We start from the raw sequence: 27,891 nt of genomic DNA on the forward strand, positions 1-27,891 counted from the left end.
TCAAAAGGGAATATGTTAAGGGGGGAGTATGTCCGGCACCCACTACTACTACTACTACTACTACTACTACTACTACTACTACTTCTACTATTACTTTTACTACCACTACCACTGTACTACTATACTACTACTACTACTACTACCACTACTGCTACTACTACTACTATTACTAAACTATTTGCTACATGGTAAGGCCAACATTTGATATCGTTTGTCTTTGTAAAATCTGAAGCGGTCTTCGTTGCCACGCATGAAGGCAGGGCCGTATACCTCACAGTCCATCGGGGACCCTCCACTAATACCCGAGGGGTCCCCCGTTAAATGTGAATGTTCGTGGGTCTTGTAAGCGGGAAAAAGCTTCGTAAAACTACATGCATTCCTCTAAAACAGTATATTCCAAAATAGAGCATAAAATTTAGTAAGTTTTTCAACTCGGTCAAACATGTGCCCATTTGCTTAACTATAAAGGAATAGATAAAATATTCTTAATTCTTTTGAATGGCAACTATTCGCAAATAAATCTTGATAAGTAAGAAAATATAATGCACTCTTAGCCTTGGGTCGTTAGATCAATATAGATTTGTTAAACATGCAGGCAGGAATTGGTTTGCTAATAGAATGGTAGACGAATGGAAGAGACTTGGCAGTCGTGCATGTGGTGAATTTCACTGCGATAGGCACACTATTATTAATAGGTAAGGTAAATTCATTGATAGGATAATAGTTTTATTGTAAAGGTTTTCATTGATAAGATAAGAAATACAGCTGGAGCTCCTCCCCTGAAGGTGTAATAAGAGCGACGGTCACTAAAGGGAGTCTCGCTCCCCGGGAGTGTGGCTCAGGATGTGGCTCGCGCCTGCGCCGGGGGTCACTGGTGAGTGTGTTACCAGGCTGCTTAGTGAAGCAAGACAATGTACACAACGACACCACAGATGGCCGTGACGTCCAGGAAGGCATCAGCCTCATCAGACCAGTCATCACTGGTTATCAATTCGAGGGCATCCCATGGATCATCATCCTCATCAGACCAGTCATCACTGGTTATCAATTCGAGGGCATCCCATGGATCATCATCCTCATCGGTGATGGCGGCCACCGATTCGGCGGATGCCCATGGATCATCATCCTCATCAGACCAGTCATTACTGGTTATCAATTCGAGGGCATCCCATGGATCCTCATCCTCATCAGACCAGTCATTACTGGTTATCAATTCGAGGGCATCCCATGGATCATCATCCTCATCAGACCAGTCATTACTGGTTATCAATTCGAGGGCATCCCATGGATCATCATCCTCATCAGACCAGTCATTACTGGTTATCAATTCGAGGGCATCCCATGGATCATCATCCTCATCAGACCAGTCATTACTGGTTATCAATTCGAGGGCATCCCATGGATCATCATCCTCATCAGACCAGTCATTACTGGTTATCAATTCGAGGGCATCCCATGGATCCTCAGCCTCATCAGACCAGTCATTACTGGTTATCAATTCGAGGGCATCCCATGGATCATCATCCTCATCAGACCAGTCATTACTGGTTATCAATTCGAGGGCATCCCATGGATCATCATCCTCATCAGACCAGTCATTACTGGTTATCAATTCGAGGGCATCCCATGGATCATCATCCTCATCAGACCAGTCATTACTGGTTATCAATTCGAGGGCATCCCATGGATCATCAGCCTCATCAGACCAGTCATTACTGGTTATCAATTCGAGGGCATCCCATGGATCATCAGCTTCATCGGTGATGGCGGTCACCGATTCGGCGGATGCCCATGGATCATCACCCTCATCAGACGAGTCATCACGGGTCGTCACTTCAAGGAGTGCCAATGGAACATCACCCTCATCAGGCGAGTCATCACGGGTCATTGCTTCAAAGGCTGGCCATGGATCATCACCCTCATCAGACGAGTCATCACGGGTCGTCACTTCAAGGAGTGCCAATGGAACATCACCCTCATCAGACGAGTCATCACGGGTCGTCACTTCAAGGAGTGCCAATGGAACACCACCCTTATCAGACGAGTCATCGCGGGTCATTGCTTCAAAGGCTGGCCATGGATCATCACCCTCATCAGACGAGTCATCACGGGTTGTCACTTCAAGGAGTGCCAATGGAACACCACCTTCATCAGGCGAGTCATCACGATTCATTGCTTCAAAGGCTGGCCATGGATCATCACCCTCATCAGACGAGTCATCACGGGTCGTCACTTCAAGGAGTGCCAATGGAACATCACCCTTATCAGACGAGTCATCACGGGTCGTCACTTCAAGGAGTGCCAGTGGAACATCAGCCTCATCGGTGATGGCGGTCACCAATTCGGCGGGTGCCCATGGATCATCAGCCTCCACGGACCAGTCATCACGGGTCATTGCTTCAAAGGCTGCCCATGAATCATCAGCCTCATCGGTGATGGCGGTCACCAATTCGGCGGGTGCCCATGAATCATCAGCCTCCACGGACCAGTCATCACGGGTCATTGCTTCAAAGGCTGCCCATGAATCATCAGCCTCATCGGTGATGGCGGTCACCAATTCGGCGGGTGCCCATGAATCATCAGCCTCCACGGACCAGTCATCACGGGTCATTGCTTCAAAGGCTGCCCATGAATCATCAGCCTCATCGGTGATGGCGGTCACCAATTCGGCGGGTGCCCATGAATCATCAGCCTCCACGGACCAGTCATCACGGGTCATTGCTTCAAAGGCTGCCCATGAATCATCAGCCTCGACCATAGCAGCGGAGGTCACCAAGTCTGGGGCTGCCCATGAATCATCAGCCTCCACGGACCAGTCATCACGGGTCATTGCTTCAAAGGCTGCCCATGAATCATCAGCCTCCACGGACCAGTCATCACGGGTCGTCACTTCAAAGGCTGCCCATGCATCAGCCTCATCGGTCCTGGCCACCCCGTCAGTGGCCGCACGCGGTGCAGGGGTCACCGCCCGGACGGGCTCGCCACACCGCCTCCCGTTGCACCGGAGGCTGGTGAAGGCGGGCCCGTCGTCACAGAAGAGCGAGAAGTGTAGGCCGCTGATGTTGTCCAGCAGCCAGGCCAGCGGCATGGAAGAGGTGAAGACTGGCTTCCTAAGCGAGGCGAATTGCACCCTGACGGCCGCGTTGCCGTCTTTCTTGCACAGCTTCGCCAAGGGCACACGTAGCTGACCCTCGGCGTGGCAGCCTTGAATCCCTGCGACGCAAGACCAGCCTTCCACGGGGAGCTTGACGGAGGCGACCGTACGCCTCCTCTTCAGGCAGCAGGTGGAGTCCTTGCACGAGAGCTTGATGGAGTCCACCAGGGAGGAGCCTCGCTCCAGGGTTACCCACACGTTAAATTTCTGTCGAGATGCAGAGTTTCCCATCGTTGTTTCGATGTGATACAAAAAAATTATCCGAATATTTAGGAAATCGTGTTCGGTAATAAAAGGAGGTGCTATGTCCATGAAGACCGACTGGCCTCCAGCCAATTCTTTCTGCTATAATCTTGCCTAGTCGGCTAAGTAGTGCAGTTCACGCGCCGGATGGCGGGTGACAGGGCTGTTGCTAAACTATAAAGGAATAGATAAAATATTCTTAATTCTTTTGAATGGCAACTATTCCCAAATAAATCTTGATAAGTAAGAAAAAATAACCTTGCTTAACTTTTATTTCATGCATAATGCGTGGATAACATGCCTTGGGTTCTTCATACATTAGTTATTTCCCAGAGTGTCGCGTAGGTACTCTTTCCCTCCATATCTGTTCCCTTTATCCCGTGTCCGTCCATTGCGATTTCTTAATTTTAGTTGCCTTTCTGCCTACTACACCCCTGGATTGTTACTAATGAGACCAGAGGACATCCAACACCTACTTGCTCTATTATTGTTATTATTATTACTATTATCATCATCATCGTATATAGTAGTAGTATTACAGCTCGTATTAGCCTATGCCTCTCCATGTTGTACTCAGTCTTTCATCGCTAAATACAAAGTTCTCATTTACTACTCAACGGCAGGTTTTATAGTTTTCACCTTCTTTGAATTCCACACATGGTACTTTACACCCAATTACTTCTTTTGCTTTGCACATCTGCGTCATATTATTACTAACAGTGGACATCAGATTGTTGGATCATTATTACAGTAAATATGAGATATATGGATAATTTTTAGAGGTGTTCATCATCCAGTAAAGTGTTTCGTGGAAAGTTGATATCATAGGAATAAGGTCTGGAAACACGTAGTTGGAACTTGGAGTATGGGCGTTGTGCTGAGTTTTTCCGTGGTTATGGTCTAAGAGTCTGGAGGAACGGTCAAAGGGAAATCAAGAATGAGCTCGGGAGGCAGCATGAGCCAAGAATAGATGGCGTCACTATAAACACTTGCCTGCGCCACGATGGGCTCGAGCCGACCACCAGGCCTCCAAAGAAAGCCTACCGGCACCATAGGCCAAGATGTAAAAAAACAAATAAATAAAGATAGTAGCAGCAGTAGTAGTAGTAGTAGTAGTAGTAGTAGTAGTAGTAGTAGTAGTAGTAGTTTTCTAGTACTGTATTCCAATGTATTTAAGAAGGTGTAATGTACAATATGACCGTAACTGGTGAGTAAAGGAACGCGTGCCGTAAAAAGGGTTGCCCTTAATGATTTTATCTTGTCTGCCTTCCCTGATTAGTCATTTTTCTTTTTTCTACATTAAACAAAAAGGTTTTGCTAAATGTTTTTTTCCTGATATTTGGAAATTTATGTTCAGTGTTCATTTATTGATATTTTTCTGTGTTTGGTTTATGGCTTTTGTTTTGTGGTCAGCTTTTGTTCATTTGCTTCCTTTTCAGTCGCGTTACAATTCTGATATTTTGACGCGTTTCCATTTGCGGGAACATAAAAGATTCTGGCAGTCGCTCTCCTTTTAGTATATGCACTCCTCTGGTTTCTTCCTCTGACCCTCACTTCTTCCTCCTCTCCTCTCCTCTCCTCTCCTCTCCTCTCCTCTCCTCTCTTTTACTGTGTTTTCTTTCACCTTGAGATCCGTCTGTGCTTCGTCCTGCTCTTTTCTTGAGGCTAATTTCTACTAGAGAGAGAGAGAGAGAGAGAGAGAGAGAGAGAGAGAGAGAGAGAGAGAGAGAGAGAGAGAGAGAGAGAGAGAGAGAGAGAGAGAGAGAGAGAGAGAGAGAGAGAGAGAGAGAGAGAGAGAGAGAGAGAGAGAGAGAGAGAGAGAGAGAGAGAGAGAGAGAGAGAGAGAGAGAGAGAGAGAGTGGGGGGGTTGGGAAGGTCTGAGGGAGGGAGGAAGGACACGTAGGTAGGCAGGAGGGAGGAGGGAGGAGGAGGAGACTGCCATAGACGAGCCTCAGACATTAGTTAAAGAATTACCTAGATTACGTGGTGGTGGTGGTGGTTGGGACTTAGCTGTAATGGTGGTAGTGGTGGTGGGGGGAGGGTGTTGGTAGTGGTAGTTACCCTGGTAAAGGTGTTGGGGTTGGTGATGGTGGTGACTTGGCTGTGATGGTGGTAGTGGTGGTGGTCGTAGTGGTATCTGTGGTGCTGGTAGTTGTAGGAGGTGACTGCTATTTGTGGTGATAGTGGTGGTGGTGGTGGTGGTGGTGGTAGTGGACGTTGGTGACTGTCATTTGTGAAAGTAGTGGTGATGGTAATTGTGGTGGAGGTTGTGGTGGTAGTGGTAGGGCTGGTGGCAGGGGTGGTGGTGGTTTTAGTGGTGGTGGTGGTGGTGGAGGTAGAAGCTGGTGAGTGTCATTTTTGTAAGTATTGGTGGTGGTAATGGTGGTGGATTTGGCGGTGACTGTGGTGGTGGTATTGGTGGTCGTGGTGTGGTGGTTATGGTGGTGGTGGTTGTTGTAAAAGATGAAAAACCTGACATAGGTTTTATTGCACACAAACAACTGGAGTCACCTCCTGAAACAATAGAAACAGCCACTATTACAACACGCACTACTTTACATGCACAATAACAAACAAATACATCAAAGTAAGTGCCAGACAACACAGGGACATCCACAAGCAATAATATGCGCGAAGACACAAATAGCAACATAATAAGCTGGTAAATGCAAGCAGAGAAACACAACGTACATGGGGGCATAAATGTAAAACTACATTGAACATATATTACCACATTCTCCCCACCTATGAAATTCAAGCAGCATAATCATCAAAATACTTAGGTGCCCGCCGGGTCCTTTCGGACCTCCGGAGTGGTGCAGGTGTAGTGCCTTGACCAGATGCAGCAGGATGCTCTGAACAGCACTTTCCTGGTGTAACGTCATGAGTGACTTCTTGAAGAGCAGGTTCCGAGTTTGCTCTAGCATCTGGACGGCGCACCTCAGACTCTGATATACCTAGAGACTCTAGAGATTGCGGCAGTGAAGGTCTGGTGGCCTCCACGCTGCTACTATCATCACCACTTAAAGGTGCAAGATGCCTCAAAGACACAGTGGACTCTCTACCATCAGGAAACTTGACATGGGCATATTCAGGATTAGCTTCTACTATTTCTACTTCATCTACTAGAGGGTCATTCTTGCTGTGCCGTACTTGTCGTCTTAATAGAGCGGGACCTTTGGTGATGAGCCAGGTAGGCAACGTACGACCTGACGTGGACTTCCGAGGATGCTTTAGGAAACGCTCGTGTGGTGTACAATTAGTTGACGTACATAGCAGGGAACGGATAGAGTGAAGTGCATCTGGGAGGACAACTTCCCATTGCGAGACATCAAGATTCCTTGTTCTGAGAGCTATCCGAATGGTTTTCCATATGATTCCATTGTACCTCTCCACCTGACCATTGCCCCTTGGGTTGTAGGGCGTAGTGCGACTGGTAGCCACTCCTTTCACTAGTAAGAATTTCTTCAGTTCTTCTGACATGAAAGAGGCTCCCCTGTCTGAGTGTACGTATGCTGGCATTCCGAATAGTGCAAACAGTTGTACCAAACAACAGATGATAGCACCAGAAGTCATGTCTTAACAAGGGAACGCAAAGGAACCGTGAGAATTCGTCAATGACTGTGAGCAAGTATCTGTTTTTCGACTGTGACGGAAGGGGCCCCTTAAAATCCAAGTTCAATCTCTCGTATGGCTGAGTAGCTTTCACCAGATGGCCATCATCAGGCTTATAGAACTGAGGTTTGACAGTAGAGCAGATTGGACAAGAAGCAGTAACCTTCTTTACATCCTCAACAGAATAAGCCAGGTTCCGAACTCGGATGAAATGCACCATCCTTGACACTCCAGGATGACATAGACTTTCATGCAGTTGTTTGAGTTTGTCTGTAGCTACAGCACCACAGACACGCGAGAGAGCATCTGCAGGAATGTTTTCGTACCTGGACGATACACTATATCGTAGTGGTAGCATGACAGTTCAATGCGCCACCTGGCTATCTTGTCGTTCTTGATTTTGCTTGAAGATCTTGTGTCGAACATGAATGTTACACTTCGCTGGTCAGTAATTAGCTTAAAGTGATGACCAATTAGGTAATGCTTCCACTTTCTGAGGGCCTCAACTATGGCATAAGCTTCTTTCTCTACTGAAGAATGCCTTTGTTCACTGTCAGAGAGAGTGCGAGAAGAACGCTACAGGACGTCCATTCTGAGTGATAGTAGCGGCAATGGCATGGTCTGAGGCATCTGTTTCGACTGTGTAAGGGATGTATGATCTATGGCTTGCACCACGGACTTCGCAATTTCATTCTTCAATTTCTCAAAAGTCAGAGAAGCTTCAAAAGACAATGGGAATCTCGTGGAGTGAAAGAGGCCGGACTTTCTCAGAGAAGTTGGGTATCCATCGTGAGTAATGAGCAAGCAACCCCAACATTCTCCGAAGAGAGGCAGTATCCTTGGGAAGGGTAGACTCAAGAGAGGCTGCAGTCGTTCTGGATCAGGTCTGATCTCCGTCCTTTATAGAGTATCCCAGAAGGTTTATAGACTGTGTCCTGAAATCACACTTGTCATGATTAAAGGTGAGGTTGTAATCCTTCGCCACTTTCAAGAAATGATTTAGGTTTTGTCATGCTCTTCCGTCTCTCCACATACAGTCACATTGTCCACATAAGCAAATGCCCTTCCACCTTTTCTTTGCAAGGATCTGATCCACAACTCGTTGGAAAGCGGCCACTCCGTTCTTCACACCAAATGGGATTCGATTGAACTCATACAGCTTTCCACTCGCCTCAAAAGCAGTGTACAACTTTTCGTCTTCTCTTATTGGCACTTGGTGGTAGGCGCTCTTCAGGTCCAAGGTGCTAAACACTTTAAATCTTGAGACATTGTTCACTGTTTCATCGATCCGAGGCAAAGGGTAAGCATCCAGCTCAGTAAACCTGTTTATAGTTTGTGAATAATCAATCACCATTCTCTTCCTGTGATTGTGCCCTGCAGTGATTAGCACCTGGGCCCTCCATGGAGACTGGCTGGGTCTTATTATTCCTTCTTGTGGCATTCTACCAATTTCAGTTTTGACAAATTCCTTATCAGCCTGAGAGTAATGTCTCGACTTTGCAGCAATGGGTCTGCAGTCTGCTGTCAGATTGCTGAAGAGTGCGGGCGCAACCAACTTCACTGCAGCCAGCCCACATAATATGAGTGGTGGGCGTGCTCCTCCAAAAGCCATTTCTAGAGCAGAATGATTCTTCAAGAATTCATGCCCCAAAATTACATCACTACACAGGGCTGGCAGCACTTTGAGTTTTACACTAGGATAAATTTGTCCCTGCAGCTCCACATCCACACAACAATGACCTAAGATTTTGGACGAGAGAGACGCATCAGCCATGGAGACGTGCCCGTCGTCAGGAAGTATGATTAGGTTGTTTTCTTTAGCAATCTTCTGACTCACAAAATTTTCCGAGCTTCCTGTATCAATAAGTGCATTAACAGGGAGACCATTAACTTTCAAACAACTCAAAGATTTACTAAGACTACTAGGCGCAGCCCCAGACACAGTAGCCAGTGTTGCTGCCGAATATTTAGTTTTACCAGCAGAGGTATCCCCTACCGGTTTCCCTGACCTACACACTTTTGCATAATGTCCTTGTTTCTTACACTTTAGACATAAAGCTTCCCTAGCAGGACATTTGAACCGAGGGTGCCGTTTCAAACCACAGAAAAAACACTGATTGGCGCCAGTAGTGGCGGCAAGATGAGCAGTTTCATCACTACTTTCTAAACACTCTGAATCACCTGACTGACTTTGTGGCTGAGGTACAGCAGCAGTAATTGGCTCAACAGTAGTATAAGAAGCAGAATGTTTCTGAGCCATCTCTAAAGTGCGTGCCTGTTCATAAGCAGTTTGCAAGTTAAGAGTTATATTTTCGAGTAGTCTTTGACGAATGGCACCAGAAGAAAGTCCATTGATGAATGCATCTCTAACATAGTTATCACACGCCTGCTCTGCCGACACTGCTTTGAACTGACAGTCTTTTGCTAGGAGCTTCAGAGCTTGGAGAAACTGGTCTAGAGACTCACCCGACCCCTGCCTACGTGTGGCCAGGACATGCCTAGCAAACACCTCATTTCTAGGTTTTACATACAGGGATGTCAGTGCTTTCTCAGCCTTATCATAAGTGTCACAGTCTGCTATGTAGTCGTACACTCGAGGAGCAACGTAGTTGGTGAGTAGGATTAGTTTGTCTGCACTGGGAAATGTCGTCTGTACTGCTTGGTAGAAGTTGTTGAATGTCCTCAGCCAGTGCGTCCACTCCTTAGCAGCGGTGGCAGAATCCGGGTCAGCCTCGAAGCGCTCTGGACGTAGAAACCGTTCCATGGCCTCTCAAATTTTTGTGTGCAATAAATTGTTGTAAAAGATGAAAAACCTGACATAGGTTTTATTGCACACAAACAACTGGAGTCACCTCCTGAAACAATAGAAACAGCCACTATTACAACACGCACTACTTTACATGCACAATAACAAACAAATACATCAAAGTAAGTGCCAGACAACACAGGGACATCCACAAGCAATAATATGCGCGAAGACACACAAATAGCAACATAATAAGCTGGTAAATGCAAGCAGAGAAACACAACGTACATGAGAGCATAAATGTAAAACTACATTGAACATATATTACCACAGTGGTCAAGGATGGATGAGGCCCTGGGTCGCGCGGCTTGAAGTCTCGCTGGCACCCTGTCCGCCAACACTGAAGGGGCAAGAAGGAGGCTGACGGCCGGGAGGGATGTTTAATTTAACCTCCTTGGGATTGGCAGCATTGAAATGTTTTGTCCTTGGTTTTTAGTCTTTTCTCTCTATGTAGGTCACCAAGCTGAACAAACAACCACACCAAAACAGGCAGGTAGGCAGGTACTTAAATAGTTAGTTAATAGCTAGTCAGACAGCTAGGAAGAGTTAGCTGGTTAGATATTCAGTTAGATAGTTACTTAGTTTTTTTTTTCAGTATTTTGTGTTTTTTATCATATTTTGTTGTGTTGATCCTGTTTTTTTTTTGTTATATGTTCCTTCTCTTTAGTCGTCTGTTTTACGATTCATTTATTTGTTATTTCGCTCGTATTAAATAGATGAATGAGTGGAAATGTCCGGAGGGGGAAATGTTCAAAAGGGAATATGTTAAGGGGGGAGTATGTCCGGCACCCACTACTACTACTACTACTACTACTACTACTACTACTACTACTACTTCTACTATTACTTTTACTACCACTACCACTGTACTACTATACTGCTACTACTACTACTACCACTACTGCTACTACTACTACTATTACTAAACTATTTGCTACATGGTAAGGCCAACATTTGATATCGTTTGTCTTATGTAAAATCTGAAGCGGTCTTCGTTGCCACGCATGAAGGCAGGGCCGTATACCTCACAGTCCATCGGGGACCCTCCACTAATACCCGAGGTGTCCCCCGTTAAATGTAAATGTTCGTGGGTCTTGTAAGCGGGAAAAAGCTTCGTAAAACTACATGCATTCCTCTAAAACAGTATATTCCAAAATAGAGCATAAAATTTAGTAAGTTTTTCAACTCGGTCAAACATGTGCCCATTTGCTTAACTATAAAGGAATAGATAAAATATTCTTAATTCTTTTGAATGGCAACTATTCGCAAATAAATCTTGATAAGTAAGAAAATATAATGCACTCTTAGCCTTGGGTCGTTAGATCAATATAGATTTGTTAAACATGCAGGCAGGAATTGGTTTGCTAATAGAATGGTAGACGAATGGAAGAGACTTGGCAGTCGTGCATGTGGTGAATTTCACTGTGATAGGCACACTATTATTAATAGGTAAGGTAAATTCATTAATAGGATAATAGTTTTATTGTAAAGGTTTTCATTGATAAGATAAGAAATACAGCTGGAGCTCCTCCCCTGAAGGTGTAATAAGAGCGACGGTCACTAAAGGGAGTCTCGCTCCCCGGGAGTGTGGCTCAGGATGTGGCTCGCGCCTGCGCCGGGGGTCACTGGTGAGTGTGTTACCAGGCTGCTTAGTGAAGCAAGACAATGTACACAACGACACCACAGATGGCCGTGACGTCCAGGAAGGCATCAGCCTCATCAGACCAGTCATCACTGGTTATCAATTCGAGGGCATCCCATGAATCATCCTCCTCATCAGACCAGTCATCACTGGTTATCAATTCGAGGGCATCCCATGGATCCTCCTCCTCATCAGACCAGTCATCACTGGTTATCAATTCGAGGGCATCCCATGAATCATCCTCCTCATCAGACCAGTCATCACTGGTTATCAATTCGAGGGCATCCCATGGATCATCATCCTCATCAGACCAGTCATAACTGGTTATCAATTCGAGGGCATCCATGGATCATCATCCTCATCAGACCAGTCATTACTGGTTATCAATTCGAGGGCATCCCATGGATCATCATCCTCATCAGACCAGTCATTACTGGTTATCAATTCGAGGGCATCCCATGGATCATCATCCTCATCAGACCAGTCATTACTGGTTATCAATTCGAGGGCATCCCATGGATCCTCATCCTCATCAGACCAGTCATTACTGGTTATCAATTCGAGGGCATCCCATGGATCATCATCCTCATCAGACCAGTCATCACTGGTTATCAATTCGAGGGCATCCCATGGATCATCAGCTTTATCGGTGATGGCGGTCACCGAATTATGCCCATGGATCATCACCCTCATCAGACGAGTCATCACGGGTCGTCACTTCAAGGAGTGCCAATGGAACATCACCCTCATCAGACGAGTCATCGCGGGTCATTGCTTCAAAGGCTGGCCATGGATCATCACCCTCATCAGACGAGTCATCACGGGTTGTCACTTCAAGGAGTGCCAATGGAACATCACCCTCATCAGACGAGTCATCACGGGTCATTGCTTCAAAGGCTGGCCATGGATCATCACCCTCATCAGACGAGTCATCACGGGTCGTCACTTCAAGGAGTGCCAATGGAACATCACCCTTATCAGACGAGTCATCACGGGTTGTCACTTCAAGGAGTGCCAATGGAACATCACCCTCATCAGACGAGTCATCACGGGTCATTGCTTCAAAGGCTGGCCATGGATCATCACCCTCATCAGACGAGTCATCACGGGTCGTCACTTCAAGGAGTGCCAATGGAACATCACCCTCATCAGACGAGTCATCACGGGTCATTGCTTCAAAGGCTGGCCATGGATCATCACCCTCATCAGACGAGTCATCACGGGTCGTCACTTCAAGGAGTGCCAATGGAACATCACCCTTATCAGACGAGTCATCACGGGTCATTGCTTCAAAGGCTGGCCATGGATCATCACCCTCATCAGACGAGTCATCACGGGTCGTCACTTCAAGGAGTGCCAATGGAACATCACCCTTATCAGACGAGTCATCACGGGTCATTGCTTCAAAGGCTGGCCATGGATCATCACCCTCATCAGACGAGTCATCGCGGGTCGTCACTTCAAGGAGTGCCAATGGAACATCACCCTTATCAGACGAGTCATCACGGGTCATTGCTTCAAAGGCTGGCCATGGATCATCACCCTCATCAGACGAGTCATCACGGGTCGTCACTTCAAGGAGTGCCAATGGAACATCACCCTTATCAGACGAGTCATCACGGGTCATTGCTTCAAAGGCTGGCCATGGATCATCACCCTCATCAGACGAGTCATCACGGGTCGTCACTTCAAGGAGTGCCAATGGAACATCACCCTTATCAGACGAGTCATCGCGGGTCATTGCTTCAAAGGCTGGCCATGGATCATCACCCTCATCAGACGAGTCATCACGGGTCGTCACTTCAAGGAGTGCCAATGGAACATCACCCTCATCAGACGAGTCATCACGGGTCGTCACTTCAAGGAGTGCCAGTGGAACATCAGCCTCATCGGTGATGGCGGTCACCAATTCGGCGGCTGCCCATGAATCATCAGCCTCATCGGTGATGGCGGTCACCAATTCGGCGGGTGCCCATGGATCATCAGCCTCCACGGACCAGTCATCACGGGTCATTGCTTCAAAGGCTGCCCATGAATCATCAGCCTCATCGGTGATGGCGGTCACCAATTCGGTGCCCATGGATCATCAGCCTCCACGGACCAGTCATCACGGGTCATTGCTTCAAAGGCTGCCCATGAATCATCAGCCTCATCGGTGATGGCGGTCACCAATTCGGCGGGTGCCCATGGATCATCAGCCTCCACGGACCAGTCATCACGGGTCATTGCTTCAAAGGCTGCCCATGAATCATCAGCCTCATCGGTGATGGCGGTCACCAATTCGGCGGGTGCCCATGGATCATCAGCCTCCACGGACCAGTCATCACGGGTCATTGCTTCAAAGGCTGCCCATGAATCATCAGCCTCATCGGTGATTGCGGTCACCAATTCGGCGGGTGCCCATGAATCATCAGCCTCCACGGACCAGTCATCACGGGTCATTGCTTCAAAGGCTGCCCATGAATCATCAGCCTCGACCATAGCAACAGAGGTCACCAAGTCTGGGGCTGCCCATGAATCATCAGCCTCCACTGACCAGTCATCATGGGTCGTCACTTCAAAGGCTGCCCATGCATCAGCCTCATCGGTCCTGGCCACCCCGTCAGTGGCCGCACGCGGTGCAGGGGTCACCGCCGGACGGCTCGCCACCGCCTCCCGTTGCACCGGAGGCTGGTGAAGGCGGGCCCGTCGTCACAGAAGAGCGAGAAGTGTAGGCCGCTGATGTTGTCCAGCAGCCAGGCCAGCGGCATGGAAGAGGTGAAGACTGGCTTCCTAAGCGAGGCGAATTGCACCCTGACGGCCGCGTTGCCGTCTTTCTTGCACAGCTTCGCCAAGGGCACACGCAGCTCACCCTCGGCGTGGCAGCCTTGAATCCCAGCGACGCAAGACCAGCCTTCCACGGGGAGCTTGACGGAGGCGACCGTACGCCTCCTCTTCAGGCAGCAGGTGGAGTCCTTGCACGAGAGCTTGATGGAGTCCACCAGGGAGGAGCCTCGCTCCAGGGTTACCCACACGTTAAATTTCTGTCGAGTTGCAGAGTTTCCCATCGTTGTTTCGATGTGATACAAAAAAATTATTCGAATATTGAGGAAATCGTGTTCGGTAATAAAAGGAGGTGCTATGTCCATGAAGACCGACTGGCCTCCAGCCAATTCTTTCTGCTATAATCTTGCCTAGTCGGCTAAGTAGTGCAGTTCACGCGTCGGATGGCGGGTGACAGGGCTGTTGCTAAACTATAAAGGAATAGATCAAATATTCTTAATTCTTTTGAATGGCAACTATTCCCAAATAAATCTTGATAAGTAAGAAAAAATAACCTTGCTTAACTTTTATTTCATGCATAATGCGTGGATAACATGCCTTGGGTTCTTCATACATTAGTTATTTCCCAGTGTGTCGCGTAGGTACTCTTTCCCTCCATATCTGTTCCCTTTATCCCGTGTCCGTCCATTGCGATTTCTTAATTTTAGTTGCCTTTCTGCCTACTACACCCCTGGATTGTTACTAATGAGACCAGAGGACATCCAATACCTACTTGCTGTATTATTGTTATTATTATTACCATTATCATCATCATCGTATATAGTAGTAGTATTACAGCTCGTATTAGCCTATGCCTCTCCATGTTGTACTCAGTCTTTCTTCGCTAAATACAAAGTTCTCATTTACTACTCAACGGCAGGTTTTATAGTTTTCACCTTCTTTGAATTCCACATATGGTACTTTACACCCAATTACTTTTTTTGCTTTGCACATCTGCGTCATATTATTACTAACAGTGGATATCAGATTGTTGGATCATTATTACAGTAAATATGAGATATATGGATAATTTTTAGAGGTGTTCATCATCCAGTAAAGTGGTTCGTGGAAAGTTGATATCATAGGAATAAGGTCTGGAAACACGTAGTTGGAACTTGGAGTATGGGCGTTGTGCTGAGTTTTTCCGTGGTTATGGTCTAAGAGTCTGGAGGAACGGTCAAAGGGAAATCAAGAATGAGCTCGGGAGGCAGCATGAGCCAAGAATAGATGGCGTCACTATAAACACTTGCCTGCGCCACGATGGGCTCGAGCCGACCACCAGGCCCCCAAAGAAAGCCTACCGGCACCATAGGCCAAGATGTAAAAAAACAAATAAATAAAGATAGTAGCAGTAGTAGTAGTAGTAGTAGTAGTAGTAGTAGTAGTTTTCTTGTGCTGTATTCCAATGTATTTAAGAAGGTGTAATGTACAATATGACCGTAACTGGCGAGTAAAGGAACGCGTGCCGTAAAAAGGGTTGCCCTTAATGATTTTATCTTGTCTGCCTTCCCTGATTTCGTCATTTTTCTTTTTTCTGCATTAAACAAAAAGGTTTTGCTAAATGTTTTTTTCCTGATATTTGGAAATTTATGTTCAGTGTTTATTTATTGATATTTTTCTGTGTTTGGTTTATGGCTTTTGTTTTGTGGTCAGCTTTTGTTCATTTGCTTCCTTTTCAGTCGCGTTACAATTCTGATATTTTGACGCGTTTCCATTTGCGTGAATATAAAAGATTCTGGCAGTCGCTCTCCCTTTTAGTATATGCACTCCTCTGGTTTCTTTCTGTGACCCTCACACCCTCTCTTCTCTCCTCTTGGTACCCTGAGGGATTTTTTAGTATAGGCGAGGGGGGGAGGAGTAATGGGAGCAATGGGAGGAGTAATGGGAGGGGACATCTAGCTCATAATATAACCAGGCAGCTTAGAAGTAATTCTAGAGGAGTAACAGAGGACGGGCTAAGAATCTTCTATACTAACAGCAGGAGCCTCAGAAACAAGATAGACTTACTAAGGGGTGAAGCTTGTTCAGAAAATTTTGACATAATAGCGATCACTGAGACATGGATAGACACTGCTAATAGAATTTCTTGAAGTTATACAAGATAATTTCCTTAAGCAGGTAGTTACTGAGCCTACCAGAGGAGATAACATATTAGACTTAGTCCTAACCAATAATGGGAACTTGCTACGTGAGTTGGAGGTGGGCGGAGAGTTAGGAAATAGTGATCACAGAACGGTTCGTTTTAGCTTAGACTGGGCGGTAACCCGCGAACCAAACCCAGTGTTAGTGCCAGATTTTAGAAGAGCAAACTACGAGGGGCTTCGAAGACATCTTGAAGGGGTAAACTGGGATAATTTAGGGAATCATGAGGGCCAGAACTGCGGATTGGAGAGCCAGGAGAACCAGGTAGAAATGTCTTACAATAATTTAGTTAGAGTAATAGTAGAGGGGCAAGAACAGCATATACCACAGCGAACACTTAGAAAAGAAAACAATGATCCTAAGTGGATGACTCGTGGACTAAAACACGAGATTGGGTTAAAGAAGGGAATTTATCAGAAAATAAAGAATGGGGAAACACATCTCAGGGGCCGGTACGTCGAACTATCTAGATAAGTTAAGAAAAACACCAGGATAGCAAAGAAGAACTATGAGATCAAAGTAGCAAATGAGGCGAAAAGTAATCCTAAGGGCTTCTTTCAGATGTAATGAACAAAAACACGGGAGAAAATTGGACCGCTGAAAACAAACACAGGGGAGCTAGTAGAAAATTACGAAAATATGAGCACATTGTTGAACGACTACTTCCTTTCAGTATTCACACAGGAGGATCGAACGACTATACCGGAAAGAGTTCAGGTGTACGAGGGCGGGGATGGCGATAAATTGAGGGGTATAATCATTACCAGGCAAGTAGTTCAGGATGAGATAGATAGATAGATAAGCTTAAGAAGAACAAGTCGCCAGGTCCTGACGGGATATTTCCGAGGGTATTAAAGGAATTAGGTGATGTACTCAGTGACCCACTAACCGACATCTTTAAGATGTCGGTAAATACTGGCTATGTGCCGAGCCTTTGGAAAGTAGCTAATGTGACGCCGATTTTTAAAAAGGGGGACAGGTCAGTTGCTTCAAACTATCGCCCAATTAGCTTAACATCGGTTATAGGGAAGATGCTGGAGTCCATAATAGCCAGGAACATTCGGGAGCATTTAGAGAAACATAGCTTAATTCACGACTCGCAGCATGGGTTCACAAAAGGTAGGTCATGCCTCAGCAATCTCTTGTCCTTCTACAATAAAGTATTTGAGGCGGTTGACAGAGATGAAAATTATGATGTAATCTATCTTGATTTTAGTAAAGCGTTTGACAAAGTTCCTCACCAACGACTGTTGCTTAAATTACAGGCTCACGGAGTAGAGGGTAAAGTTTTGAACTGGGTCAAGGCGTGGCTTAGCAATAGGAAGCAAAGAGTGCAAATCAATGGTAAAAGATCTGACTGGGGATGTGTTACGAGTGGGGTCCCACAAGGTTCGGTATTAGGTCCACTTTTGTTTATTATTTATATCAGTGACTTAGACACAGGAATTAGTAGTGATGTTAGTAAATTTGCAGATGATACCAAGATCGGCAGAGTAATTGAGTCGGATCAGGACGCTAGTATTCTCCAAGGTGAACTCAACAGATTATATGACTGGGCGGATAAATGGCAGATGGAGTTCAATGTAGGGAAGTGCAGTATTCTGAGTGTAGGTAGGAACAACCCCTCACATAACTATTGCTTAAATGACACTCTCATAAGTAGGTCTGGGTGCGTGAGGGATTTAGGGGTCTTAGTGAGCTCTGATCTCCGTCCAAGGGCACAATGCATTCAAGCTAGAAATCGAGCTAATAGGGTACTGGGATTTATTTCAAGGAGCGTAAGCAACAGAAGCCCCGAAGACTTCCTCAAACTATATTTAGCATTAGTTAGACCTCATCTTGACTATGCGGTTCAGTTCTGGTCACCCTACTATAGAATGGATATCAAAATGTTAGAATCGGTGCAGAGGAGGATGACTAAGATGATTCAGGGGTTGAGAAACTTGCCATACGAGGAAAGACTCAAACAGTTAAACTTGCATTCTCTAGAAAGGCGAAGGGTGCGTGGAGACATGATCGAGGTTTATAAATGGATGAAGGGCTTCAATAAGGGAGACATTCATAAGGTTTTGTTGGTAAGAGAACCGGGTAGGACACGAAGTAACGGGTTTAAACTGGATAAATTCAGATTTAACAGGGACATAGGCAAAAATTGGTTTACTAATAGGGTGGTGGATGAGTGGAATAGGCTTAGCAGTCATGTGGTGAGTGCCAATACAATTGTCACATTCAAAAAGAGACTAGATAAATTCATGGACAGCGATATTAGGTGGGGTTAGATACACGGGAGCTTAGGGTCAAAGGAGCTGCCTCGTACAGGCCTACCGGCCTCTTGCAGACTCCTGCTATGTTCTTTGTTCTTATATTTTTATGTCCTAGTGTCCTCTCCCCTCTCTCTCCCTCTCTTTTACTGTGTTTTATTTCACATTGAGATAGGTCTGTGAGTCGTCCTGCTCTTTTCTTGAGGCTAATTTCTACTAGAGAGAGAGAGAGAGAGAGAGAGAGAGAGAGAGAGAGAGAGAGAGAGAGAGAGAGAGAGAGGGGGGGGTGGGGGTTGGGAAGGTCTGAGGGAGGGAGGAAGGACACGTAGGTAGGTAGGCAGGAGGGAGGGAGGGAGGGAGGAGGGAGACTGCCAAAGAAGAGGCTCATACATTAGTTAAAGAATTACCTAGATAACGTGATGGTGGTGGTGGTGGTGGTGGTGGTGGTGACTTAGCTGTAATGGTGGTAGTGGTGGTGGGGGGAAGGGTGTTGGTAGTGGTAGTTACCCTGGTAAAGGTGTTGGGGGTGGTGATGGTGGTGACTTGGCTGTGATGGTGGTAGTGGTGGTGGTCGTAGTGGTATCTGTGGTGCTGGTAGTTGTAGGAGGTGACTGCTATTTGTGGTGATAGTGGTGGTTGTGGTTGTGGTGGTGGTGGTGGTGGTGTTAGTGGACGTTGGTGACTGTCATTTGTGAAAGTAGTGGTGATGGTAATTGTGGTGGAGGTTGTGGTGGTAGTGGTAGGGCTGGTGGCAGGGGTGGTGGTGTTTTTAGTGGTGGTGGTGGTGGAGGTAGAAGCTGGTGAGTGTCATTTTTGTAAGTATTGGTGGTGGTAATGGTGGTGGATTTGGCGGTGGCTGTGGTGGTGGTATTGGTGGTCGTGGTGTGGTGGTTATGGTGGTGGTGGTTGTTGTAAAAGATGAAAAACCTGACATAGGTTTTATTGCACACAAACAACTGGAGTCACCTCCTGAAACAATAGAAACAGCCACTATTACAACACGCACTACTTTACATGCACAATAACAAACAAATACATCAAAGTAAGTGCCAGACAACACAGGGACATCCACAAGCAATAATATGCGCGAAGACACACAAATAGCAACATAATAAGCTGGTAAATGCAAGCAGAGAAACACAACGTACATGAGAGCATAAATGTAAAACTACATTGAACATATATTACCACATTCTCCCCACCTATGAAATTCAAGCAGCATAATCATCAAAATACTTAGGTGCCCGCCGGGTCCTTTCGGACCTCCGGAGTGGTGCAGGTGTAGTGCCTTGACCAGATGCAGCAGGATGCTCTTGAACAGCACTTTCCCCGGGTGTAACGTCATGAGTGACTTCTTGAAGAGCAGGTTCCGAGTTTGCTCTAGCATCTGGACGGCGCACCTCAGACTCTGATATACCTAGAGACTCTAGAGATTGCGGCAGTGAAGGTCTGGTGGCCTCCACGCTGCTACTATCATCACCACTTAAAGGTGCAAGATGCCTCAAAGACACAGTGGACTCTCTACCATCAGGAAACTTGACATGGGCATATTCAGGATTAGCTTCTACTATTTCTGCTTCATCTACTAGAGGGTCATTCTTGCTGTGCCGCACTTGTCGTCTTAATAGAGCGGGACCTTTGGTGATGAGCCAGGTAGGCAACGTACGACCTGACGTGGACTTCCGAGGATGCTTTAGGAAACGCTCGTGTGGTGTACAATTAGTTGACGTACATAGCAGGGAACGGATAGAGTGAAGTGCATCTGGGAGGACAACTTCCCATTGCGAGACATCAAGATTCCTTGTTCTGAGAGCTAACCGAATGGTTTTCCATATGATTCCATTGTACCTCTCCACCTGACCATTGCCCCTTGGGTTGTAGGGCGTAGTGCGACTGGTAGCCACTCCTTTCACTAGTAAGAATTTCTTCAGTTCTTCTGACATGAAAGAGGCTCCCCTGTCTGAGTGTACGTATGCTGGCATTCCGAATAGTGCAAACAGTTGTACCAAACACCCGATGATAGCACCAGCAGTCATGTCTGAACAAGGGAACGCAAAAGGGAACCGTGAGAATTCGTCAATGACTGTGAGCAAGTATCTGTTTTTCGACTGTGACGGAAGGGGCCCCTTAAAATCCAAGTTCAATCTCTCGTATGGCTGAGTAGCTTTCACCAGATGGCCATCATCAGGCTTATAGAACTGAGGTTTGACAGTAGAGCAGATTGGACAAGAAGCAGTAACCTTCTTTACATCCTCAACAGAATAAGCCAGGTTCCGAACTCGGATGAAATGCACCATCCTTGACACTCCAGGATGACATAGACTTTCATGCAGTTGTTTGAGTTTGTCTGTAGCTACAGCACCACAGACACGCGAGAGAGCATCTGCAGGAATATTTTTCGTACCTGGACGATACACTATATCGTAGTGGTAGCATGACAGTTCAATGCGCCACCTGGCTATCTTGTCGTTCTTGATTTTGCTTGAAGATCTTGTGTCGAACATGAATGTTACACTTCGCTGGTCAGTAATTAGCTTAAAGTGATGACCAATTAGGTAATGCTTCCACTTTCTGAGGGCCTCAACTATGGCATAAGCTTCTTTCTCTACTGAAGAATGCCTTTGTTCACTGTCAGAGAGAGTGCGAGAGAAGAACGCTACAGGACGTCCATTCTGAGTGAGAGTAGCGGCAATGGCATGGTCTGAGGCATCTGTTTCGACTGTGAAAGGGGATGTAGGATCAATGGCTTGCACCACGGACTTCGCAATTTCATTCTTCAATTTCTCAAAAGTCAGAGAAGCTTCAAAAGACAATGGGAATCTCGTGGAGTGTGAAAGAGGCCGGACTTTCTCAGAGAAGTTGGGTATCCATCGTGAGTAATGAGCAAGCAACCCCAACATTCTCCGAAGAGAGGCAGTATCCTTGGGAAGGGGTAGACTCAAGAGAGGCTGCAGTCGTTCTGGATCAGGTCTGATCTCTCCGTCCTTTATAGAGTATCCCAGAAGGTTTATAGACTGTGTCCTGAAATCACACTTGTCATGATTAAAGGTGAGGTTGTAATCCTTCGCCACTTTCAAGAAATGATTTAGGTTTTTGTCATGCTCCTCTTCCGTCTCTCCACATACAGTCACATTGTCCACATAAGCAAATGCCCCTTCCACCTTTTCTTTTGCAAGGATCTGATCCACAACTCGTTGGAAAGCGGCCACTCCGTTCTTCACACCAAATGGGATTCGATTGAACTCATACAGCTTTCCACTCGCCTCAAAAGCAGTGTACAACTTTTCGTCTTCTCTTATTGGCACTTGGTGGTAGGCGCTCTTCAGGTCCAAGGTGCTAAACACTTTAAATCTTGAGACATTGTTCACTGTTTCATCGATCCGAGGCAAAGGGTAAGCATCCAGCTCAGTAAACCTGTTTATAGTTTGTGAATAATCAATCACCATTCTCTTCCTGTGATTGTGCCCTGCAGTGATTAGCACCTGGGCCCTCCATGGAGACTGGCTGGGTCTTATTATTCCTTCTTGAAGCATTCTACCAATTTCAGTTTTGACAAATTCCTTATCAGCCTGAGAGTAATGTCTCGACTTTGCAGCAATGGGTCTGCAGTCTGCTGTCAGATTGCTGAAGAGTGCGGGCGCAACCAACTTCACTGCAGCCAGCCCACATATCCTGAGTGTTGGGCGTGCTCCTCCAAAAGCCATTTCTAGAGCAGAATGATTCTTCAAGAATTCATGCCCCAAAATTACATCACTACACAGGGCTGGCAGCACTTTGAGTTTTACACTAGGATAAATTTGTCCCTGCAGCTCCACATCCACACAACAATGACCTAAGATTTTGGACGAGAGAGACGCATCAGCCATGGAGACGTGCCCGTCGTCAGGAAGTATGATTAGGTTGTTTTCTTTAGCAATCTTCTGACTCACAAAATTTTCCGAGCTTCCTGTATCAATAAGTGCATTAACAGGGAGACCATTAACTTTCAAACAACTCAAAGATTTACTAAGACTACTAGGCGCAGCCCCAGACACAGTAGCCAGTGTTGCTGCCGAATATTTAGTTTTACCAGCAGAGGTATCCCCTACCGGTTTCCCTGACCTACACACTTTTGCATAATGTCCTTGTTTCTTACACTTTAGACATAAAGCTTCCCTAGCAGGACATTTGAACCGAGGGTGCCGTTTCAAACCACAGAAAAAACACTGATTGGCGCCAGTAGTGGCGGCAAGATGAGCAGTTTCATCACTACTTTCTAAACACTCTGAATCACCTGACTGACTTTGTGGCTGAGGTACAGCAGCAGTAATTGGCTCAACAGTAGTATAAGAAGCAGAATGTTTCTGAGCCATCTCTAAAGTGCGTGCCTGTTCATAAGCAGTTTGCAAGTTAAGAGTTATATTTTCGAGTAGTCTTTGACGAATGGCACCAGAAGAAAGTCCATTGATGAATGCATCTCTAACATAGTTATCACACGCCTGCTCTGCCGACACTGCTTTGAACTGACAGTCTTTTGCTAGGAGCTTCAGAGCTTGGAGAAACCCGACCCCTGCCTACGTGTGGCCAGGACATGCCTAGCAAACACCTCATTTCTAGGTTTTACATACAGGGATGTCAGTGCTTTCTCAGCCTTATCATAAGTGTCACAGTCTGCTATGTAGTCGTACACTCGAGGAGCAACGTAGTTGGTGAGTAGGATTAGTTTGTCTGCACTGGGAGATGTCGTCTGTACTGCTTGGTAGAAGTTGTTGAATGTCCTCAGCCAGTGCGTCCACTCCTTGGCAGCGGTGGCAGAATCCGGGTCAGCCTCGAAGCGCTCTGGACGTAGAAACCGTTCCATGGCCTCTCAAATTTTTGTGTGCAATAAATTGTTGTAAAAGATGAAAAACCTGACATAGGTTTTATTGCACACAAACAACTGGAGTCACCTCCTGAAACAATAGAAACAGCCACTATTACAACACGCACTACTTTACATGCACAATAACAAACAAATACATCAAAGTAAGTGCCAGACAACACAGGGACATCCACAAGCAATAATATGCGCGAAGACACACAAATAGCAACATAATAAGCTGGTAAATGCAAGCAGAGAAACACAACGTACATGAGAGCATAAATGTAAAACTTCATTGAACATATATTACCACAGTGGTCAAGGATGGATGAGGCCCTGGGTCGCGCGGCTTGAAGTCTCGCTGGCACCCTGTCCGCCAACACTGAAGGGGCAAGAAGGAGGCTGACGGCCGGGAGGGATGTTTAATTCAACCTCCTTGGGATTGGCCGGATTGAAATGTTTTGTCCTTGGTTTTTAGTCTTTTCTCTGAATGTAGGTCACGAAGCTGAACAAACAACCACACCAAAACAGGCAGGTAGGCAGGTACTTAAATAGTTAGTTAATAGCTAGTCAGACAGCTAGGAAGGGTTAGCTGGTTAGATATTCAGTTAGATAGTTAGTTTTTTTTCAGTATTTTGTGTTTTTTTATCATATTTTGTTGTGTTAATCCTGTTTTTTTTGTTTTTTTTTGTTATATGTTCCTTCTCTTTAGTCGTCTGTTTTACGATTCATTTATTTGTTATTTCGCTCGTATTAAATAGATGAATGAGAGGCAATGTCCGGAGGGGGAAATGTTCAAAAGGGAATATGTTAAGGGGAGAGTATGTCCGGCACCCACTACTACTACTACTACTACTACTACTACTACTAATTCTACTATTACTTTTACTACCACTACCACTGTACTACTATACTACTACTACTACTACTACCACTACTGCTACTACTACTACTACCACTACTGCTACTACTACTACTATTACTAAACTATTTGCTACATGGTAAGGCCAACATTTGATATCGTTTGTCTTATGTAAAATCTGAAGCGGTCTTCGTTGCCACGCATGAAGGCAGGGCCGTATACCTCACAGTCCATCGGGGACCCTCCACTAATACCCGAGGGGTCCCCCGTTAAATGTAAATGTTCGTGGGTCTTGTAAGCGGGAAAAAGCTTCGTAAAACTACATGCATTCCTCTAAAACAGTATATTCCAAAATAGAGCACAAAATTTAGTAAGTTTTTCAACTCGGTCAAACATGTGCCCATTTGCTTAACTATAAAGGAATAGATAAAATATTCTTAATTCTTTTGAATGGCAACTATTCGCAAATAAATCTTGATAAGTAAGAAAATATAATGCACTCTTAGCCTTGGGTCGTTAGATCAATATAGATTTGTTAAACATGCAGGCAGGAATTGGTTTGCTAATAGAATGGTAGACGAATGGAAGAGACTTGGCAGTCGTGCATGTGGTGAATTTCACTGCGATAGGCACACTATTATTAATAGGTAAGGTAAATTCATTGATAGGATAATAGTTTTGTTGTAAAGGTTTTCATTGATAAGATAAGAAATACAGCTGGAGCTCCTCCCCTGAAGGTGTAATAAGAGCGACGGTCACTAAAGGGAGTCTCGCTCCCCGGGAGTGTGGCTCAGGATGTGGCTCGCGCCTGCTGGGGTCACTGGTGAGTGTGTTACCAGGCTGCTTAGTGAAGCAAGACAATGTACACAACGACAGCACAGATGGCCGTGACGTCCAGGAAGGCATCAGCCTCATCAGACCAGTCATCACTGGTTATCAATTCGAGGGCATCCCATGGATCATCATCCTCATCAGACCAGTCATCACTGGTTATCAATTCGAGGGCATCCCATGGATCATCATCCTCATCGGTGATGGCGGCCACCGATTCGGCGGATGCCCATGGATCATCATCCTCATCAGACCAGTCATTACTGGTTATCAATTCGAGGGCATCCCATGGATCCTCATCCTCATCAGACCAGTCATTACTGGTTATCAATTCGAGGGCATCCCATGGATCATCATCCTCATCAGACCAGTCATTACTGGTTATCAATTCGAGGGCATCCCATGGATCATCATCCTCATCAGACCAGTCATCACTGGTTATCAATTCGAGGGCATCCCATGGATCATCATCCTCATCAGACCAGTCATTACTGGTTATCAATTCGAGGGCATCCCATGGATCATCATCCTCATCAGACCAGTCATTACTGGTTATCAATTCGAGGGCATCCCATGGATCATCAGCTTCATCGGTGATGGCGGTCACCGATTCGGCGGATGCCCATGGATCATCACCCTCATCAGACGAGTCATCACGGGTCGTCACTTCAAGGAGTGCCAATGGAACATCACCCTTATCAGACGAGTCATCACGGGTCATTGCTTCAAAGGCTGGCCATGGATCATCACCCTCATCAGACGAGTCATCACGGGTCGTCACTTCAAGGAGTGCCAATGGAACATCACCCTCATCAGACGAGTCATCGCGGGTCATTGCTTCAAAGGCTGGCCATGGATCATCACCCTCATCAGACGAGTCATCACGGGTCGTCACTTCAAGGAGTGCCAATGGAACACCACCCTCATCAGGCGAGTCATCACGGGTCATTGCTTCAAAGGCTGGCCATGGATCATCACCCTCATCAGACGAGTCATCACGGGTCGTCACTTCAAGGAGTGCCAATGGAACATCACCCTCATCAGACGAGTCATCACGGGTCATTGCTTCAAAGGCTGGCCATGGATCATCACCCTCATCAGACGAGTCATCACGGGTCATTGCTTCAAAGGCTGGCCATGGATCATCACCCTCATCAGACGAGTCATCACGGGTCGTCACTTCAAGGAGTGCCAATGGAACACCACCCTCATCAGGCGAGTCATCACGGGTCATTGCTTCAAAGGCTGGCCATGGATCATCACCCTCATCAGACGAGTCATCACGGGTCGTCACTTCAAGGAGTGCCAGTGGAACATCAGCCTCATCGGTGATGGCGGTCACCAATTCGGCGGGTGCCCATGGATCATCAGCCTCCACGGACCAGTCATCACGGGTCATTGCTTCAAAGGCTGCCCATGAATCATCAGCCTCATCGGTGATGGCGGTCACCAATTCGGCGGGTGCCCATGAATCATCAGCCTCCACGGACCAGTCATCACGGGTCATTGCTTCAAAGGCTGCCCATGAATCATCAGCCTCATCGGTGATGGCGGTCACCAATTCGGCGGGTGCCCATGAATCATCAGCCTCCACGGACCAGTCATCACGGGTCATTGCTTCAAAGGCTGCCCATGAATCATCAGCCTCATCGGTGATGGCGGTCACCAATTCGGCGGGTGCCCATGAATCATCAGCCTCCACGGACCAGTCATCACGGGTCATTGCTTCAAAGGCTGCCCATGAATCATCAGCCTCGACCATAGCAGCGGAGGTCACCAAGTCTGGGGCTGCCCATGAATCATCAGCCTCCACGGACCAGTCATCACGGGTCATTGCTTCAAAGGCTGCCCATGAATTATCAGCCTCCACGGACCAGTCATCATGGGTCGTCACTTCAAAGGCTGCCCATGCATCAGCCTCATCGGTCTTGGCCACTCCGTCAGTGGCCGCACGCGGTGCAGGGGTCACCGCCCGGACGGGCTCGCCACACCGCCTCCCGTTGCACCGGAGGCTGGTGAAGGCGGGCCCGTCGTCACAGAAGAGCGAGAAGTGTAGGCCGCTGATGTTGTCCAGCAGCCAGGCCAGCGGCATGGAAGAGGTGAAGACTGGCTTCCTAAGCGAGGCGAATTGCACCCTGACGGCCGCGTTGCCGTCTTTCTTGCACAGCTTCGCCAAGGGCACACGTAGCTGACCCTCGGCGTGGCAGCCTTGAATCCCTGCGACGCAAGACCAGCCTTCCACGGGGAGCTTGACGGAGGCGACCGTACGCCTCCTCTTCAGGCAGCAGGTGGAGTCCTTGCACGAGAGCTTGATGGAGTCCACCAGGGAGGAGCCTCGCTCCAGGGTTACCCACACGTTAAATTTCTGTCGAGATGCAGAGTTTCCCATCGTTGTTTCGATGTGATACAAAAAAATTATCCGAATATTGAGGAAATCGGTGTTCGGTAATAAAAGGAGGTGCTATGTCCATGAAGACCGACTGGCCTTCAGCCAATTCTTTCTGCTATAATCTTGCCTAGTCGGCTAAGTAGTGCAGTTCACGCGTCGGATGGCGGGTGACAGGGCTGTTGCTAAACTATAAAGGAATAGATAAAATATTCTTAATTCTTTTGAATGGCAACTATTCCCAAATAAATCTTGATAAGTAAGAAAAAATAACCTTGCTTAACTTTTATTTCATGCACAATGCGTG

The 27,891-nt window shown here is 46.5% G+C and overlaps 2 protein-coding genes across 16 annotated transcripts in view; one reads left to right on the forward strand and one right to left on the reverse strand.

Annotated features, from left to right (window-relative positions):
* LOC126996482 (mucin-20-like) overlaps positions 1 to 27,891 on the forward strand; it is a 48,298-nt gene that overhangs the window by 9,835 nt on the left and 10,572 nt on the right. Inside the window, exons 3-4 of one of the 10 annotated variants that reach the window (XR_007751213.1) lie at positions 2,769 to 3,284; positions 14,407 to 14,537. The exons of 6 other annotated variants lie outside the window; for them this stretch is intronic. Coding sequence is in view for 2 of the 4 variants with exons in the window: in XM_050856977.1 (XP_050712934.1) it covers positions 2,769 to 3,188 (420 nt within the window). In the remaining 2 variants the exon portion in view is untranslated. Of the gene's footprint in view, positions 1 to 2,768; positions 3,421 to 14,406; positions 14,538 to 27,891 lie in introns of those variants that run through there. 3 more of the 10 variants (XR_007751214.1, XM_050856975.1, XM_050856977.1) reach the window with 3 other exon arrangements.
* LOC126996481 (clumping factor A-like) lies at positions 739 to 27,587 on the reverse strand. Of its 6 annotated transcripts, none has more exons than XM_050856969.1 (3): positions 26,120 to 27,587; positions 1,861 to 2,145; positions 739 to 1,752 (listed from the first exon to the last, which is right to left on the reverse strand). In XM_050856969.1, the coding sequence occupies exons 1-3, from the start codon at positions 27,585 to 27,587 to the stop codon at positions 896 to 898; spliced, it is 2,610 nt and encodes an 869-aa protein (XP_050712926.1). In that variant the 3' UTR covers positions 739 to 895. The 6 variants fall into 6 exon arrangements, with proteins under 6 accessions (XP_050712926.1, XP_050712928.1, XP_050712927.1 ...); XM_050856971.1 differs by having other exon boundaries at positions 739 to 1,462; positions 1,856 to 2,145; XM_050856970.1 differs by having other exon boundaries at positions 739 to 2,145; positions 26,405 to 27,587.

The sequence above is a fragment of the Eriocheir sinensis genome, chromosome 10 (genome assembly GCF_024679095.1).
Source record: "Eriocheir sinensis breed Jianghai 21 chromosome 10, ASM2467909v1, whole genome shotgun sequence".
Lineage (NCBI taxonomy): Eukaryota > Metazoa > Arthropoda > Malacostraca > Decapoda > Varunidae > Eriocheir > Eriocheir sinensis.